The sequence below is a fragment of the Strigops habroptila genome, chromosome 1, assembly GCF_004027225.2.
Source record: "Strigops habroptila isolate Jane chromosome 1, bStrHab1.2.pri, whole genome shotgun sequence".
NCBI lineage: Eukaryota > Metazoa > Chordata > Aves > Psittaciformes > Psittacidae > Strigops > Strigops habroptila.
Genome location: NC_044277.2, coordinates 809,903 through 826,516, shown reverse-complemented (window position 1 = coordinate 826,516; position 16,614 = coordinate 809,903). Strand labels below are relative to the sequence as shown.

At 51.4% G+C, this 16,614-nt stretch overlaps 1 protein-coding gene across 2 annotated transcripts in view; it reads left to right on the top strand.

Annotated features, from left to right (window-relative positions):
- The window catches only part of ARHGAP39 (Rho GTPase activating protein 39), a 113,669-nt gene extending 97,055 nt beyond the window's left edge, over positions 1-16,614 (top strand). The window contains exons 4-11 of one of the 2 annotated variants that reach the window (XM_030478039.1): positions 119-1,526; positions 5,047-5,608; positions 7,748-7,840; positions 11,354-11,427; positions 12,790-12,989; positions 14,281-14,372; positions 14,468-14,637; positions 15,480-16,614. In XM_030478039.1, coding sequence (XP_030333899.1) covers positions 119-1,526; positions 5,047-5,608; positions 7,748-7,840; positions 11,354-11,427; positions 12,790-12,989; positions 14,281-14,372; positions 14,468-14,637; positions 15,480-15,674 — 2,794 coding nt within the window. In that variant the 3' untranslated portion in view covers positions 15,675-16,614. The remainder of the gene's footprint in view (positions 1-118; positions 1,527-5,046; positions 5,609-7,747; positions 7,841-11,353; positions 11,428-12,789; positions 12,990-14,280; positions 14,373-14,467; positions 14,638-15,479) is intronic. The other variant, XM_030478029.1, reaches the window with a different exon arrangement.

Genomic DNA, 16,614 nt, shown 5'->3' with positions numbered 1-16,614 from the left:
TTGGGGTGCTTGAGCATGTCCATCCTTTGGGTCTTGGGCTGTCCCAGGGCAGCAGTACGGGGTCGTCTGTCACCCTTGGCCATGGAGGACCTCCACTCACTGCAGTTTCTCCCCGCAGGACATCATCCCTACGATGGAACGCCGGCACCAAGGAGCGGATGCTGATCAAGGTGACGGACCGCGAGCCCAGCTTCCTCATGCACCAAGGCAACGGCTTCACCCCCGACAACCAACCGGGGACCCGCTCGCGGCGACCCTCGGGTGGCCAACAGTCACCCAACCTCCAAACCTTCACCCCCGACGCCGACAACTCCGTGTTCTTCCCCGAGAGGAAGCAGTCACCCTTCCTGAAGAGGGCCGAGCACGTCGGGAGCTGCTCCCCACTGCTGGGCCGAGGGGACTCCTTCTGCTCCCCGCTCCAAGCCCAGCACCGCAAACACTCCAGCGAGTCTCAACCCTCCTCACCCCGCTACGCCTACGAGCCCCCTCTCTACGAGGAGCCCCCCATGGAATACCAAGCACCCATCTATGATGAACCCCCCGTGGACATGCAGTATGAAGCCAGTGGGAGCTACAAAGCCGGCTCGCCACAGAAGTCGCCCATCAGGAAACCTCATCCCTTCCTTCAGTCGCCCAAGCAAGGCTCCAACTCGCCCTACCAGCAGTTGGTGCTCACCAAACAGAAGTGTCCCGACCGGTTCATGAGCTTGGAGTACAGCCCCGCTGGCAAGGAATATGTCAGGCAACTGGTCTACGTGGAGCAATCGGGCTCCAGCCCCAAGATGAAGACGGGGTTGAGGCACAAATACTCCCCCAACCCCATCGGTGGCTCCTACTCGTTGCAGCACAGCCCTTGCTTGGTCAGGGACCAACGTTTGGAGATCAAATCAGGTGATTACAGCAGCATGGAAGGACCTGAGTTCTGCCCTGGCCCAGCCAGTGGCCAGGTAGCCCAGGGTGAGGACTCCATGTCATGGTCCAGCCAACAGGACACCATGTCCTCCACTGGCTACTCGCCCTCTACCAGGAAGAGGAAGAGCCGAAAGCCTTCCCTATCCCATGATCCCAACACCTCCTCCACGGATGGATCAGGGGACAGGGAGGTGTTGGGGGAGCAGATGCTGGGTGAGGAACGAGCCACCCCGGGTCCCAACAGGTCACCGTTGAACCGCACGGAGACCAAGGCGGTGGAGGCTGAGGTGGCACGAGGCTTCCCGGAGCCCTTCCTGGCACAGGCCCGCCTGGCTTGGGAAGCCCAACAAGCCCATTATCACATGAAGCAACGGAGCAGTTGGGACTCCCAGAAGGATGGTTCTGGCTATGAGAGCGATGGAGCCCTCCCTCTGCCCATGCCGGGTCCGGTGGTGAGAGCCTTCAGCGAGGACGAAGCGTTGGCGCAGCAGGAGAACAAGCACTGGAAGAGGAACACCTTCGAGAAGTTGGGCTTCCCCCAGATCCTGCTGGAGAAGAGCGTCTCCGTGCAGACCAACCTGGCTTCACCCGAGCCCTACCTGCATCCATCTCAGGTAATGTCCTTGGGGATGTCCTCGGCGTTCATGGTGTGCCCCTGGGCCACCAACCCTCATGTAGCATCTCCTTGGGTTCCTCAGGAGCTTCGGGAGCTGCTTCTCCTCCCTTGTCAGGGACTGTCGTGGTTTGGGATCTCCTGGATCCCAAGCACCCATCCAGCTCCCAGGGGAGCTCCAAACACCCATCCCTGGCTGTGCTTGGTGGTCCTGGGACCCACACAGGGCTCATGTGCTTTGTAGTTGCTCATCTCCTTGTGTTCCATGGCACAGCACCATTGGATGGTGGTGGTGCAGATTTCCTTTAGCAACCCCATGGTGTCCTCATCCAGGGCATCAGAGCATCCTCCAAGAGCTCTGGATTCTGGGGACACCCAAAATGCCAGCTCTGGTCCCCATCTAGCTGGAGGAGACCCATAAGCAGGGATGTCCCTTCTGCAGAGCCAGTGGAGGTGGCCGTGGCATTGAGAACATCAGCCTCTTTCTGCTCTCTCCACCTGCTTCCATCTTCAGAGAGGTCCTCTGCTAGAAATGGGTGTTTGCTCCTCAGGTTGTGCCCATCCACAGTGGTTTGAGGTGCTGGAGCAGCACCGCTGGCCCTTGGCTTTCATGTTGAGCAGGAACAGGTAGTGCCACATTTGAGTTGGGGTCCTGACCCACCACCCCAGCTCCAGCCATGCAAGTGGTGGCTGAACCCATCACCAGACCCACCAGTAACTTTCCAGGGGGTTTTCCCAGTGAGGACTGAAAGTAGGTTGAGGAGCTTCATCACTGGTGCACGTTGTTCCATCTGATCACAGGCAGCATCCCATGGAGATCCCACCTCGATCTCCTTCATGGTACGTTGGGATCAACAGCACTGCCAACCTGGCTGCCAGATTTGATTGCTCATAGAAGCTCATCCTTAGCAAGCTGGTCCCTCAAAGCTGGTCCTTAGTTACCTCATCCCTCAAAGTTGGTCCTTAGTTACTTGGTCCCTCGAAGTTGGTTCTTAGTTACCTGGTCCCTCAAAGTTGGTCCTTAGTTACCTGGTCCCTTAAAGTGGGGCCTTAGTAACCTGGTTCCTCAAAGAATTTGATCCTTGGCAAGCTGATCCCTCAAAACCTTGGCATGAAAGAGACACAAGCACACGAGTTTTCCAGGATCTGCTTCCCAGGGCTCTGAGCTGTCCGTTCCCTCCCTGGGACTGAGCTTCCCTGGTCCTGGAGACCCCTCCTGCCGCAAGCTCCCATCCCAGAGGACGTCCTGGGCTGCCATAGACCTTTCTTTGATGGTATAGTGCTTCTACTGCTGATAGTCCCCCATGGACCTGCTGGACCCTACGTCCCCACAGCCAGAAGAACCCAGAGATGGGCTGTGGAGGTGGGGAGGTGAGGATGAGGGTTTCTGGGGGGAAAACCTCTTGACTTGCTTTGAATGCATCAAAGACTGATGTAAGGATGATAGGAAAAGCTATAATGGCTCTTTAGAAGTGGATGAGGACCCTCATGAGAAGAATCCAACCTGGAAAACTGCCTGGAAGATGGAGCTTGGTGTAATGGAGAAGGCAGACCCTTGACATGGAGCTGGGAAACAGCAAATAATCTGGAAAAGGCTTTTTTGCCCATGGGAATGGGACGCTGGCACAGGGTGCCCAGAGAAGCTGTGGCTGCCCCATCCCTGGCAGTGTTCAAGGCCAGGTTGGACACAGGGGCTTGGAGCAACCTGCTCTAGTGGAAGGTGTCCCTGCCCGTGGCAGGGGTTGGAGCTGGATGAGCTTTAAGGTCCTTTCCAACCCAAACCAGTACCTTGAGCTGACCAGCACGAGCTGACCAGCACAAGCTGACCACACAAGGACCTTTTGGGTGATGTGGCCTCCATAGAAACAGCAGGGATGGGTCCCTCAAGGGGTGAAGCTCCTGTGTCCCCATGGCCAGGTCCCTGCTGTTCTCACCGTGGTGCAAGATGTGAGCTGAGAGATGTCCATGGATAGAGGAGACCTCAACACCGGGAAGGGATGATCTGTTGAGGTAGAAGACCAGAAACTTGACTTGTTTGAAGAAGCAGAACCTCATTCATCTACCAGCAGCTCTGGTGGCTCTTTGGGTGGCTTCCTTGTCCCCTCCTGGTCTTGCCACCTCCACATGGCCCTGATTCTTTCCACCTTGATTCTATCCTGCTTCTCTTCTTGTGTTCCTCATCTAAAGCCCAACCCCAAGGCCATGGCACCACTGTGGTCACCTTGCACATGGTCCCTGCTCAAGGCCACCAACATGGTCTCCCCACAACAACATCACCTCTGGATGGTGTGGCATGTCCTTCCCTACCAAGGGAAGGGCTACAGGGTCACCAAACCCAGGAAATGCTGGCCCAGGAGCTGACAGATGATGAAGCCACGTTGGCTGGCTGCAGGACCAGAGACCAGCCCATCCCAAGTGTCCTTGTTTGCCTTTCTTCATGGTCGTCAGCTGCTTGGGTGTCCCTCAACCTCCTGGGGTGATACCCATGAGTTGTGCTGGTTCCAGTAGCAGGACACTGGTCTCCAGGGGTACCCTCTGCTCTGCAGAGGTTCTTCCTGCTGGGTGCTCTTCAGGCAGGGTTAGATCCAGCTTGTGTCCCTCTGCACATGGGATGCAAAGAAACAACATTCATGTTCCTCATGGCTTGGAGGAGCCACCAGCCTCCTCCTGGGGATGTGGCTGCTGGAGAACCCTGCTTGAAGGTGACTTTGGGGGCTGTCCCCTCCCCAATGTGCCACATTAAGACCACCAACTGCTTCTGTCCATGACTGCAAAGCCTGAGTGACAATGGTGCCAGGTGAGAAAGGGCTCCAGAACCTCTTGAGTGGCTTCACTTATACCCATTGGTCCCCTCCCTCCTCATGCCCATCGGTGCCACCACTCACCTTGGCCAATGGCACCACTTGCCATTGAGGAGGAGATCCTTGGGTGGGTGGGTGGGTGGATGGTTGTTTGGTTGCTTTGATGGTTGGTTGGATGGATGGATGGATGGATGGATGGGATGGATGGATGGATGGGATGGATGGATGGATGGGATGGATGGATGGATGGATGGATGGATAGATGGATGGTTGGTTGGTTGGTTGGTTGGTTGGTTGTCTGTGGTTTTGGTTGGTTGATTGGTTGGTTCATTGGTTGCATGTTTGGTTTGATGATTGGTTGAATGGATGGTTGGTTGGTTGGTTGGATGGATGGATGGAGGATGGATAGATGGATGGATGGTTGGTTGATTTATTGGATGGTTGGTTGGTTAGTTGGGTGGGTGGGTGGATGGTTTGGTGCTTGCTTGCTTTGATAGTTGGTTGGTTGTGTTATTTGGATGGATGATTGGTTGGTTGGTGGCTTTGTTGGTGGCTTTGTTGGTTGCTTGGACGGTTGGATGGATGTTTGGTTGGTTGGTGGCTTTGTTGGTTGCTTGGTCAGTTGGATGGATGGTTGGTTGGTTGGTTTGGTGGGTTGGTTGCTTCGGCAGTACAACCATGCCATCAGTAACATGGACTTCTCTGGCCGTTGTCCCCTAGTCGGAGGACCTGGGTGCCTGCGCGCAGTTCGAGAGCAGCAGACAGACCAGGAACATGATGCCCAGCGCCAGCTGCGTCTTCCCCACCTTCAACCTACGGAAGCCTTCCTCGGAGACGGACATTGAGAACTGGGCCTCCAAGCACTTCAACAAGCACACCCAAGGGCTCTTCCGTAGGAAGGTGTCCATCGCCAACATGCTGGCCTGGAGCAGCGAGTCCATCAAGAAACCCATGATCATGACCAACGACCGCAACGTCAAGAAGGAAGCTTGTGAGATATTTAAACTGATTCAGATGTACATGGGGGACCGACGGGCCAAGACGGACCAGCTCAACGTGGCTTTGGAGATCGCCACCAAGGGTTGGAGCATGCAGGGGCTGAGAGATGAGCTCTACATCCAACTGTGCAGGCAGACCACCGAGAACTTCCGATACGAGAGCCTGGCCCGGGGCTGGGAGCTCATGGCCATTTGTTTGGCCTTTTTCCCACCCACTCCCAAATTCCATTCCTACCTAGAAGGATATATCTACAGGCACATGGATCCAGTGAATGACACCAAAGGTAAGGGAGGAACCACCCCCTGGTGGCTTCTGCTGATGTGACAACTCATTTTGTTCCTTTCCCCTTCGTATTCATGAGTTTCCTGGTTGGAAGATGGATGAGGAACTCATCCACATCCCTACTGGAGGTGCAGCGAGTGTGGTGGGGCCTTTACCACCACCTTTTCCTCCTCAGCACATGGAAATCCAGCATGATACCCAACACGAAATGAGCTTTGACACCTTTGCTGCAGGCTCAGTGTCATCTCCACTGGAGGTGGCCATGAGAGCTTCAGAGGTCCCTTCCAACCCAGACCATTCCCTGAGCCTGATGATTTCACCATCACCATCTCCAGATGCTTCTTGTGGCTTCTAGAGTAGCTTTCGACGAAAAAAACACCCCGTGGTGGAAGGGGATTCAGCTTGATTCCCAGCTCCCAACATGGTTTTTTGTCATGATAGATAAAAGAGACATGAATTTGGGCTATTTGACCCCAAATTGGTGACCTCTCTCCAGTCCTGGGCTTGGCCATTGCTGCTGTTTCATAACTGGTGCTTTTTCATGAGTGTTGGGATCTGGTCTGGCAGCAGCATGGCCAGAAGGTTGGGCATCACCATCTCCCATGGGTTGAGACCATCTCACGGTGAGTGAGGCAGAGGTGGAGGTCCAGGAGGTCCATGGATGGACCATTGGGAGATGGGGCCCGGGTGTTTCCTGCTGCCCTTTGGCTCCCTGGAGAACAGGCAGGAACATCTGGAGGACACCAACATCAGGTGGAGCCGTGGTGGATCTGCCCAGCTTGGGGACAAGAGGAGAGGAACCCAACCACGGTGTCCATGGGGGAAGCTGTAGGTTGGTTGAGGAAGCCCCAGGGGTGGTGGGACGGGATGGGCCAGCACATGGGTTGGTACCAGCAAGGTTGGGAGCTCTGGGGCTGCCCGTGTCCCACCACAGCCTCCGCAGCAGAGGTGTCAAAGGAAGCCCACGTCACGTTGGGCTCGGAACGTCGGCGCTGGGAGCTGCTGCCTGGTCCTTGATTCATTTCATTTGGAACCTTAATTTAATGTCAGATTTGGTTCATTGTCGTGTTTGTTCCCATTATTTGCATTTTGAATTTTGATCGTGGTTTGATTCATCGTCGTGTTGTTGCTGTTTCATTTTTAATTTTAATTCATTTTAATTTCAATTTTCATGTGGTTTATTTCACTTCATGTCACTGAGGTTTCATTTGCATTTGCATCTTTTTTAATTTTAATTTCAATTTTTCTTTTATTCTCATTTTACTTTAATATTTTAATTGATTTTTATTTCATTTCATTTTTACTTGTTATTTCAGTGGGGGGTTTATTTTATTTATTTTCATTTTTATTTTTGTTTTTATTATTTTTTCCATTTTCCTTTTTTTATTTCACTTCCATTTTTATTTTCATTTTTCTTTTTTTTGTTTTTCTTTTATTTATTTTTCATTTCTATTTTTAGGTTTTATTGCATTTTCATTTCCATTTTTATTTTCTTTTCATTTTCATTTTTATTTATTTTTATTTTCATTTTCATTTTTATTTGGTTTTTTTATTTTTAGTCTTATTTTTACTTTTTTTACTTTTATTTTTATTCTATTTTTTATTTTTAATTTTAATTTTTACTTATATTTTTTATTCTATTTTGTATTCCTTCATATAATTTCTATTAACTTTTTATTTATTTTTATTTTCTTTTTTAATTTCTACTTTATTTAGTTTTCACTTTCATTTTCATTTATTTCCATTTTATTTTTCTATTTTTATTATTTTCACTTTTACTTCTAGTCTTATTTTTGCTTTTACTTTTATTCTTTAGTTCTAGTTTTAGTTTCATTTTTACTTTTCTTTGTACTCTCATTTTTTAAGATCTGGTTTTATATCTTTTCATTTTTACTTTTTATTTATCTTTTTATTTCTATTTTATTTAGATTTCATTTTCATTTATTTCTGCTTTATTTAACTTTTATTTTCATTTATTTTCATTTTTTTCATGTTTTCATTTTCATGTCTTACAATTGGGTTTGATTATTGTTATTATTATTTATTTTCGTGTGTTTCAGTCGCAGTCTCATTTCTGTTCCCGTTTCTGTTCTGTTCCCATCCTGTTTGCATTCCGTGCCCCCCCGTCCCTGTTTCCCAGTGACCCGGCACATAAACGACCTCCTGGAAAGGACCAATAAGAAGAAACCCAAATTGAGAAAGAAACCCAAGCCCCAGCTCGAGGAGCTCGAGGGTAGGGACGGCCCCGCGGCACCCCCCCAGTGACACCCCCCAGTCACACCCTCCCCAGTGACACCCCCCAGTGACAACACACCCCAGTGACACCCCCCAGTGACACCCCCCAGTGACAACACACCCCAGTGACACCCCCCAGTGACACCCCCCAGTGACACCCTCCCCAGTGACACCCCCCAGTGACACCCCCCAGTGACAACACACCCCAGTGACACCCCCCAGTGACACCCCCCAGTGACAACACACCCCAGTGACACCCCCCAGTGACACCCCCCAGTGACACCCTCCCCAGTGACACCCCCCAGTGACACCCCCCAGTGACAACACACCCCAGTGACACCCCCCAGTGACACCCCCCAGTGACAACACACCCCAGTGACACCCCCCAGTGACACCCCCCAGTGACAACACACCCCAGTGACACACACCAGGGACAGCCCAGACACAGACTGACAGACAGACACATGTAGATACATAGGTTAGATATAGATATAGATACATAGATATAGATATATAAATTAGATTAGATATAGATATACATATATAGATTAGATAGATTAAATATAGATATAGATACAGATGCAGATATAGATATAGATATATAGATTAGATTAGATATAGATATACATATATAGATTAGATAGATATAGATATAGATATAGATATAGATAGATTAGAGATAGAGATACAGAGATCAATAATAGAGTTAATAAATAACTATCCATTATATGAATGTAATGCATTGAGATAGATTACACATTGTCATTTGTATTTTCATATATTATAGATAATGTTATGTATAATATTATATACTGAGTTTAGAACATTATATGTGTATTTATATAATGTTCTCTATAAGATTATCTATATCATAGATAATCTTATATATGGATATATAATATTACATATTATCTTTTGCATATTATCTGTTATTTGTTATCTATAATATATATTATATATTATATAAGTATTATGCATTATATATTGTATAGTATATATTATGTAGTATATTATAGTATATATACATACATATGCTATAAATTATATATGTATATACTGTAATATATAATATATACTATACTATATATAGTATACATTACCTATTCTATTATATACGTCATAATGTTATATATCATAACATGTAATATTATTTATCATATATAGTTACATATAGATTATATATAACATATATAACCTATAAAACATATATATCATATATATAACATATAACAAATATAATGCTATATATCAAAATATATATTATGTATCCTAATATATGTTTATATATTGGATATAATGTATATAAATATAGTATATATACTATATACTATATAATATATAATATATGATATATAATATATAATGTATATAGTATATAATATATAATATATAATATATAAAATATAATATATAATATATAATATGTATGAATATATGTAATATATATAAAGTTATGCACAACACTATTTTCTCATACGAACATTATCAATTAAATAGATCAGATCAGATTTAATATGAATAAGCCCATTTTGACTATAAAATACCATCAATATAATCAATTAACACAGAATGAGATAAAAAATGCCAGAAATATATCAAACATTCTATGGAACATTTTATATAAACACAATATTTTATCCTATTATATTAATATATCTAATATATGATAGTTTATTATAAATAGCAGTCATTAAATAATACATAATTTTTTGTTTATATAATGTTATATATGATATGTAGGCAATTTAATTAATATAATTAATACCACTAATATAAATTATTTATAGGTTTATATTAAATATCTAATTTTATAGATGAATCTATATGGGTAGATAGAACATTATTCATACATATATAATATTATATATTAATATATTAATTAACAATAACATTAATTAATAATTGATAATTAATAAGTAATTAACAAGAGGGAGAAAGTAGGAACTTCATTAAGTGGAGCCACGTAGAAGGTGCTGCCGGGTTTACTCAGTGATGGATGGATGGGATGGATGGATGGATGGATGGATGGATGGGATGGATGGATGGATGGATGGATGGATGGATGGATGGATGGATGGATGGATGGATGATGGATGGATGGATGGATGGATGGATGATGGATGGATGGATGGATGCATGGATGGATGAATGGATGGATGGATGACCAGGGATGGCACCACCATCCCTGGTGCCGTAGCCATCACTGGTGAGGGGTGATGCTTTGGGCTTTGGGGGGATGCCAAGTCCCCAGATCGGGATGTGGAGGACACTCAGCATCCAGGTGACACCAAGAGGTTCCTGATGCAAGATGAGGGACCTCAACCTGGAGCCACAGCAGTGGTGGGACCTGGTGCATGGGGGGGTGGATGCACCTGAGAAGTGGCTTTAATGGCCACCATGAATAAGGTTGTGTTCAGTACCTCCATCAACAACATACATGGTGGAGTCTAGTGCACCCTCAGCACTTTTGGAGATGCCACCAAGCCTTATTGGTGCACCTGAGGGACCTGGAGGAGCTGAAGAAGTGGGACCTGTGTGAACCTCATGAGGTTCCACCATGGAGCAGCAGCCTGGTCTGGTGGAAGATGTCCATGCTCATGGAATGGTGGTGGACCCAGATGGTCCCTTCCAACCCAAACCATTCCATGACTCCATGAACAGGCACCAGATTGAGGTCACCAGGTCCTGGACATCCCCCAAGTCCCTTCTTCTGGGGTGGCTTCAGATGCCACCACATCTCCATCATCTCCTCCAGAGCATTTACAGCTCCAAAAACCCATTGAGGAACCCTTTGAAGACAACACCACTGGGAATGGAGGGAAAAGTAGATGATCCCAAGTCCCCAAGTCTGGTTTCAACCAAAAAGCACCATCAGGGGCACCAACACCTGCCAGGTGTTGTCCAGGTCTTCTCCAGGAGCCCCTTTTCCCCCTCTTTTGCACCAATATTTAATAGGAAAAGCACATTTTTAGCTCCTGGACCATTCCCACCAATATCTGGGGTGATCCAGAAGGTACCACCAGGTCCCCAGAGCTCTTGGCTGTGGGATGCAGGAGCATCTTCCATTGGGCTGAGCCCATTGGGGTGCTCCAAGGGTTGAAGGTTGTTGATACGCGTCATGAGGAGGAGATGGATGGTGTGGAGGGGGATGAAGGTGGAAGTGGTGGCATCAGGAGGAGAAGGGGTGGAAAATTCAGCCCTGGAAGCCAGGATGTCCCCACACGAGGCCACTGGAGTGAGTGGGGATGGGGATGGAGCCGAGGGGTCTCCATGGTTGGTGGGTACGAGGCCATGAGGCTCTTGGGGAGCAGGTTGAGTTGTGGGGACCCTTCGTCCTCCTCAACCCCCCCACCTTGAGGAGCAGTGATGGGGACAGGGATGGAGCTGCCCCACACCCCATGGGGACCCTGGCACCGTCCTGGAGCTGGGATGGGTGTCACCTCCCCAAGACCCCCCCATGACCCTCCATGACCTGGAGATGACACCCCAACCTGTCTCTTCTCTCTTGCAGGGGTGGCAATAAGCACTTACGCCAAGTACTGCTACAACAAGCTGCAGAAGGCAGCTCTGACGGGCGCCAAGAAGGTATCACCCAACCGCTGGCCATGGGGTGGGATGTCACCCCCATTGGGACCACTTGTGGGGCTGGTGGGGTTTGGGGATGGGGTCTGGAGGAGGAGGAGGGATGAAGCTGGAGACCAATGGGAATGATGCAGCAGCTTGTGCTGGACCCGTGGTGGATGCTCCAGGTGTCTCCAACGTGGTTCACCCATCACCACGTTCCTCTTTGAGGACCTTCTGGGGTTCTTGGGGTCCTTCAGGTCCTTCCATAGAGTGAGGGATCAAATAGGGATCGAGGAGATGATCCTGGGAGCTGGGGATTGAGAAGATGCTCCAGCAGCTCCCAGGTCACCATCACCATGGATCTCCCCAACCAGGTCCGTCCCCATGGCCCATTAGGGAAGTGGTTGATTCCTTTAGGAGAAGACCCCAGATGGGGATTAATTTAGAGCTTGGGGTTCTCCTCATGGTCCCACCACCATCATGGCTGCCTCAGTTTCCCCATCCTTGTTTCATGGAGATGGAGAAGAGGTGGTGGATCCCACCTCAGTCCTCATGGTGACATCTGCCCAGACAAGGCCTGGTGGTGGGAGGGGATGTGGCATCCATTGGGATCACCATGGGGTTAGTGGTGGACGTGTCCTGCTGAGCTTTGAAAGCAAAGGTGGGGGGTGTTGAGGACCTCAAGGTGCAGCTGAGGTGGCTTCTTCTGCTGGTGGCTGTGGCTGGGGAGGAGATGTTGGGCAGATCCAGCTGATGGGGAGCTGCGTCCATCTCCTCTTCTGCAGCACCTCATGCTGGTGGCCGCTGTGTCCATCCCTTCTGCTTCCCACCATGCACGTCCACAGCATCCATCTCTTCTTCATCCACCACACGTCTGCTCCATTCATCTCCTCTTCTGCACCCCACCATGCCCATGGCCACTGTGTCCATCTCCTCTCCTCTATCCCACCATACCCACATCCACTGCATCCACCTCCTCCTCTGCATCCCACCACCCACGTGTCTGCTCCATCCATCTCCTCTTCAGCATCCCACCACACATATGGTTTCTGTGTCCACCCCATCCGAATCCCACCGTGCCCACATCCACTGCACCCATCTCCTTCCATCCCACCACACGTGTCTTCTCCTGGGGCTGGATTCACTTTCCAATCAAGACCAGGGTTGGAGGCACCAGCCCAGTGGCTGCGTTTCAGCTCTGAGCTTCTGGGCATTGGACGCCTTGGCCGGGTTGGCTGGACCTCTCCATGGCTCCATCCACTGTCCCCATCCCACAGCTCAGGACCATGGGGAGCTGGGACCAAGCAGGACCCAGATGCCCCATCCCAGCCCTGGGGACGGCATCTCCTGACCCGACGGTGACGTCTCCGTTGTCCCTCGCAGGGCCTGAAGAAGCCCAACATCGAGGAGATCCGCCACGCCAAGAACGCCGTCTTCAACCCGTCCATGTTCGGCAGCTCCCTGCAGGACATCATCAACATGCAGAAGGAGAAGTACCCGGAGCGGCAGCTGCCCTGGGTGCAGACGCGCCTCTCCGAGGAGGTCCTGGCCCTCAACGGCGACCAGACCGAGGGCATCTTCAGGTAGAGCCACCTACACCCCAGCACGGGGACTGCCTCGTGGGGGAGGCCCATAACAAGTCATCTTATGGGGCAACCAGGATGTTCCTCATGTCCCCATCCACCTCCAGGTGCTGGAGACCCTCAGCATGGTGACCTTCTCATGGGGAAACCCATAACAGGTCATCTTATGGGGCAACCAGTATGTTCCCCATGTCCCATCCACCTATGGCTGCTGGAGACCCTCAGCATGGTGACCTTCTCATGGGGAAACCCATAACAAGTCATCTTATGGGGCAACCAGCCTGTTCCCCATGTCCCATCCACCTACAGCTGAAGGAGACCCCCAGCATGGTGACCTTCTCATGGGGGAGGCCCATAACAAGTCATCTTATGGGGCGACCAACCCGTTCCCCACATCCCCATCCACCTATGGTTGCTGGAGACCCTCAGCATGGTGACCTTCTCATGGGGGAAGGCCCATAACAGGTCATCTTATGGGGCAACCAACCCGTTCCCCATGTCCCATCCACCTATGGCTGCTGGTGACCCCCAGCATGGTGACCTTCTCATGGGGGAGGCCCATAACAAGTCATCTTATGGGGCAACCAGCCTGTTCCCCACATGCCCATCCACCTATGGTTGCTGGAGACCCTCAGCATGGTGACCTTCTCATGGGGAAACCCATAACAGGTCATCTTATGGGGCAACCAGCCTGTTCCCCATGTCCCATCCTCCTATGGCTGCTGGAGACCCTCAGCATGGTGAGGGTCTCCAACATGTTCCTCATGTCCCCATCCACCTACAGGTGCTGGAGACCCCCAGCATGGTGACCTTCTCATGGGGGGAGACCCATAACACATCATCTTATGGGGCAACCAACCCATTCCTCATGTTCCCATTCACCTATGGCTGCAGGAGACCCCCAGCATGATGACCTTCTCATAGGGGAAGCCCATAGCAGGTCATCTTATGGGGCAACTAACCTGTTCCCCATGTCCCCATGGGTGTCTTTCTTCTCCTTGAGCTGCCCCTCAACTTCTCCTTGCTCCAAGGCCATGGGGATTTCTCCATGTCAGGGTCATGCCCATCCTTTGGTCCCCACCAAAGTCATGTTGAGGTCTTGGGGTTGCCATACAAACGTCCACTGGTCCATCACAGCAGGCTGCCACCTCCCTGTGGGGCAGAAACCATGTCCTAGAATGGCTCCATCTCCAGCTCTTGAGCCCCACATGCACCGTGAGGGACCCAGGGTGGGTCTTAGTCTGGTGGGTCCCCATCTCCTGCTTGAGAACCAACATCTCTTCCCATTCAGGGTCCCCGGTGACATCGACGAGGTCAACGCGCTCAAGCTCCAGGTGGACCAATGGAAGATCCCAACGGGCTTGGAGGACCCCCACGTCCCCGGTAGGGCCGGGGGGCGCTGTGTGAGTGTGGGGAGGTGCAGAACCGGGGCCCCACAGCGGGTCTCACACATCCCCATGTTCTCCCTCCCCGTCCAGCCTCCCTGCTGAAGCTCTGGTACCGGGAGCTGGAGGAACCCCTCATCCCCCACGAGTTCTATGAGCAGTGCATCACCCACTACGAGAACCCCGAGGCGGCCATCGCCGTTGTCCACTCTCTGCCCAGGATCAACAAGATGGTGCTGTGCTACCTCATCCGCTTCCTACAGGTACAGCCAGGACCCCACCACCCCTGGTGGCTTCTCCTGGGGTGGCTTTGGGTTCTCCAGGCCCAGAGAAGCTGTGGCTGCCCCATCCCTGGCAGTGTTCAAGGCCAGGTTGGACACAGGGGCTTGGAGCAACCTGCTCCAGTGGAAGGTGTCCCCATGGTGGCTTTAAGGGCCACAAGGTTTTTGTTCAGTGTCTCCATCAGTGACGTAGATGGTGGGGTCCGATGCACCCTCAGCACCTTTGGAGGTGCCACCAAGCCAAGCGATGGGGTTTGACCCACCTGAGGGACCTGGGGGAGGTGGAGAAGTGGGACCTGTGTGAACATCATGAGGTTCAACCAGGCCCAGAGCAGGGTCCTGCACCAGGGTGGGAGCAACCGGTGGTACCCAAAGAGACTGGGGATGGTGGGAGGGACACTTGGGGACACTGGTGGTGACAAATGGGTGCTCGCAGCCCATGGAGCAGCAACCTGCTCTAGTGGAAGATGTCCATGTTCATGGCAGGGGACTGGAACTGGATGAGCTTTAAGGTCCCTTCCAATCCAAACCATTCCATGACTCCATGAATGGGCACCAGATTTGAGGTCACCATGTCCTGGACATCCCCCAAGCCTCCTCTTTTGGGGTGGCTTCAGGTGCCACCACATCTCCATCACCTCCTCCAGAGCGTTTCCTGCTCCAAACACCCATAGAGGAACCTGCCCATGTCCAGATGTGCCCATGCCCATGGAACTGGATGATCTTCACGCTCCCTTCCAAGCCAACCCATTCCAGGTGGTGATGCCCCATGTCAGCCACGTGCCGTCAGGTCTCACCACCACCTCCCTCCCCCTGCCCCATAGGTGTTCGTGCAGCCGGGCAACGTGGCGGTCACCAAGATGGACGTCAATAACCTGGCCATGGTGATGGCCCCCAACTGCCTGCGCTGCCAATCGGACGACCCCCGGATCATCTTCGAGAACACGCGGAAGGAGATGTCCTTCATCCGGGTGCTCATCCAGCACCTCGACACCAGCTTCATGGAGGGCGTCCTATAGCACCCGCCACCCGAGGTCCCCCCGCGCGCCTCCTCCACCCCACATGGACCCCACCAGCGGATGGGTGCTGGGGGGTGGTGGCACCTTCACCAGCCCCGGCCCCTCGTGCAGTGATGAGACATGGGATCAACCAAGCCCCATCCTGACCTTCTCACTGGGCACCTCTTGACCAGCCGGAGGGGTTGGCCGTGGTGGGGGTCACCAAGGGATTGGCCTTGATGGGGTCACCAAGGGATTGGCCATGGTGGGGTCACCAAGGGTTGGCCATGGTGGGGATCACCAAGGGGTTGGCCATGGTGGGGATCACCAAGGGACGGCCTTGATGGGGTCACCAAGGGATTGGCCATGGTGGGGTCACCAAGGGTTGGCCATGGTGGGGATCACCAAGGGGTTGGCCTTGATGGGGTCACCAAGGGTTGGCCATGGTGGGGGTCACCAAGGGTTGGCCATGGTGGGGTCACCAAGGGATGGCCATGGTGGGGTCACCAAGGGTTGGCAGCACCCATGGGATGGGTGAGGAGCATCCCATGGGCAACGCTTCCATCCGTCCTGGGTGGCCCGTGTGGTCATGGGTGGCAGTGAGGACCTGGTGGCATCTGAGCAGGATCGGGGTCCATCAACATCTATGTTGGGGTTGGGTGGCTGGTCGAGAGCGGAGCTGTGGGGCAGCCGTGGGGCAGCCATGGGGCAGGGAGGACCTCCAGGTGCTGAGCTGAGCCCATGGAGAAGGCGGCACATGGGGACCAGAGGGACCAGGAGGGTCCCAGCCCATAGAGAAGGAGACCATTGGCACAACCGGAGCTGGGTGCACCCAGGGGTGGTGCTGGGGGGTCCCTTTGGGTGCTGGGGTCCCTTTGGGTGGCTCATTGAGGCCGGGTGCCCACCTTTGGGTGCTGGAGGAGCTGGTGGCAGGTCGCTGCCCACCCACATCATGGTGACC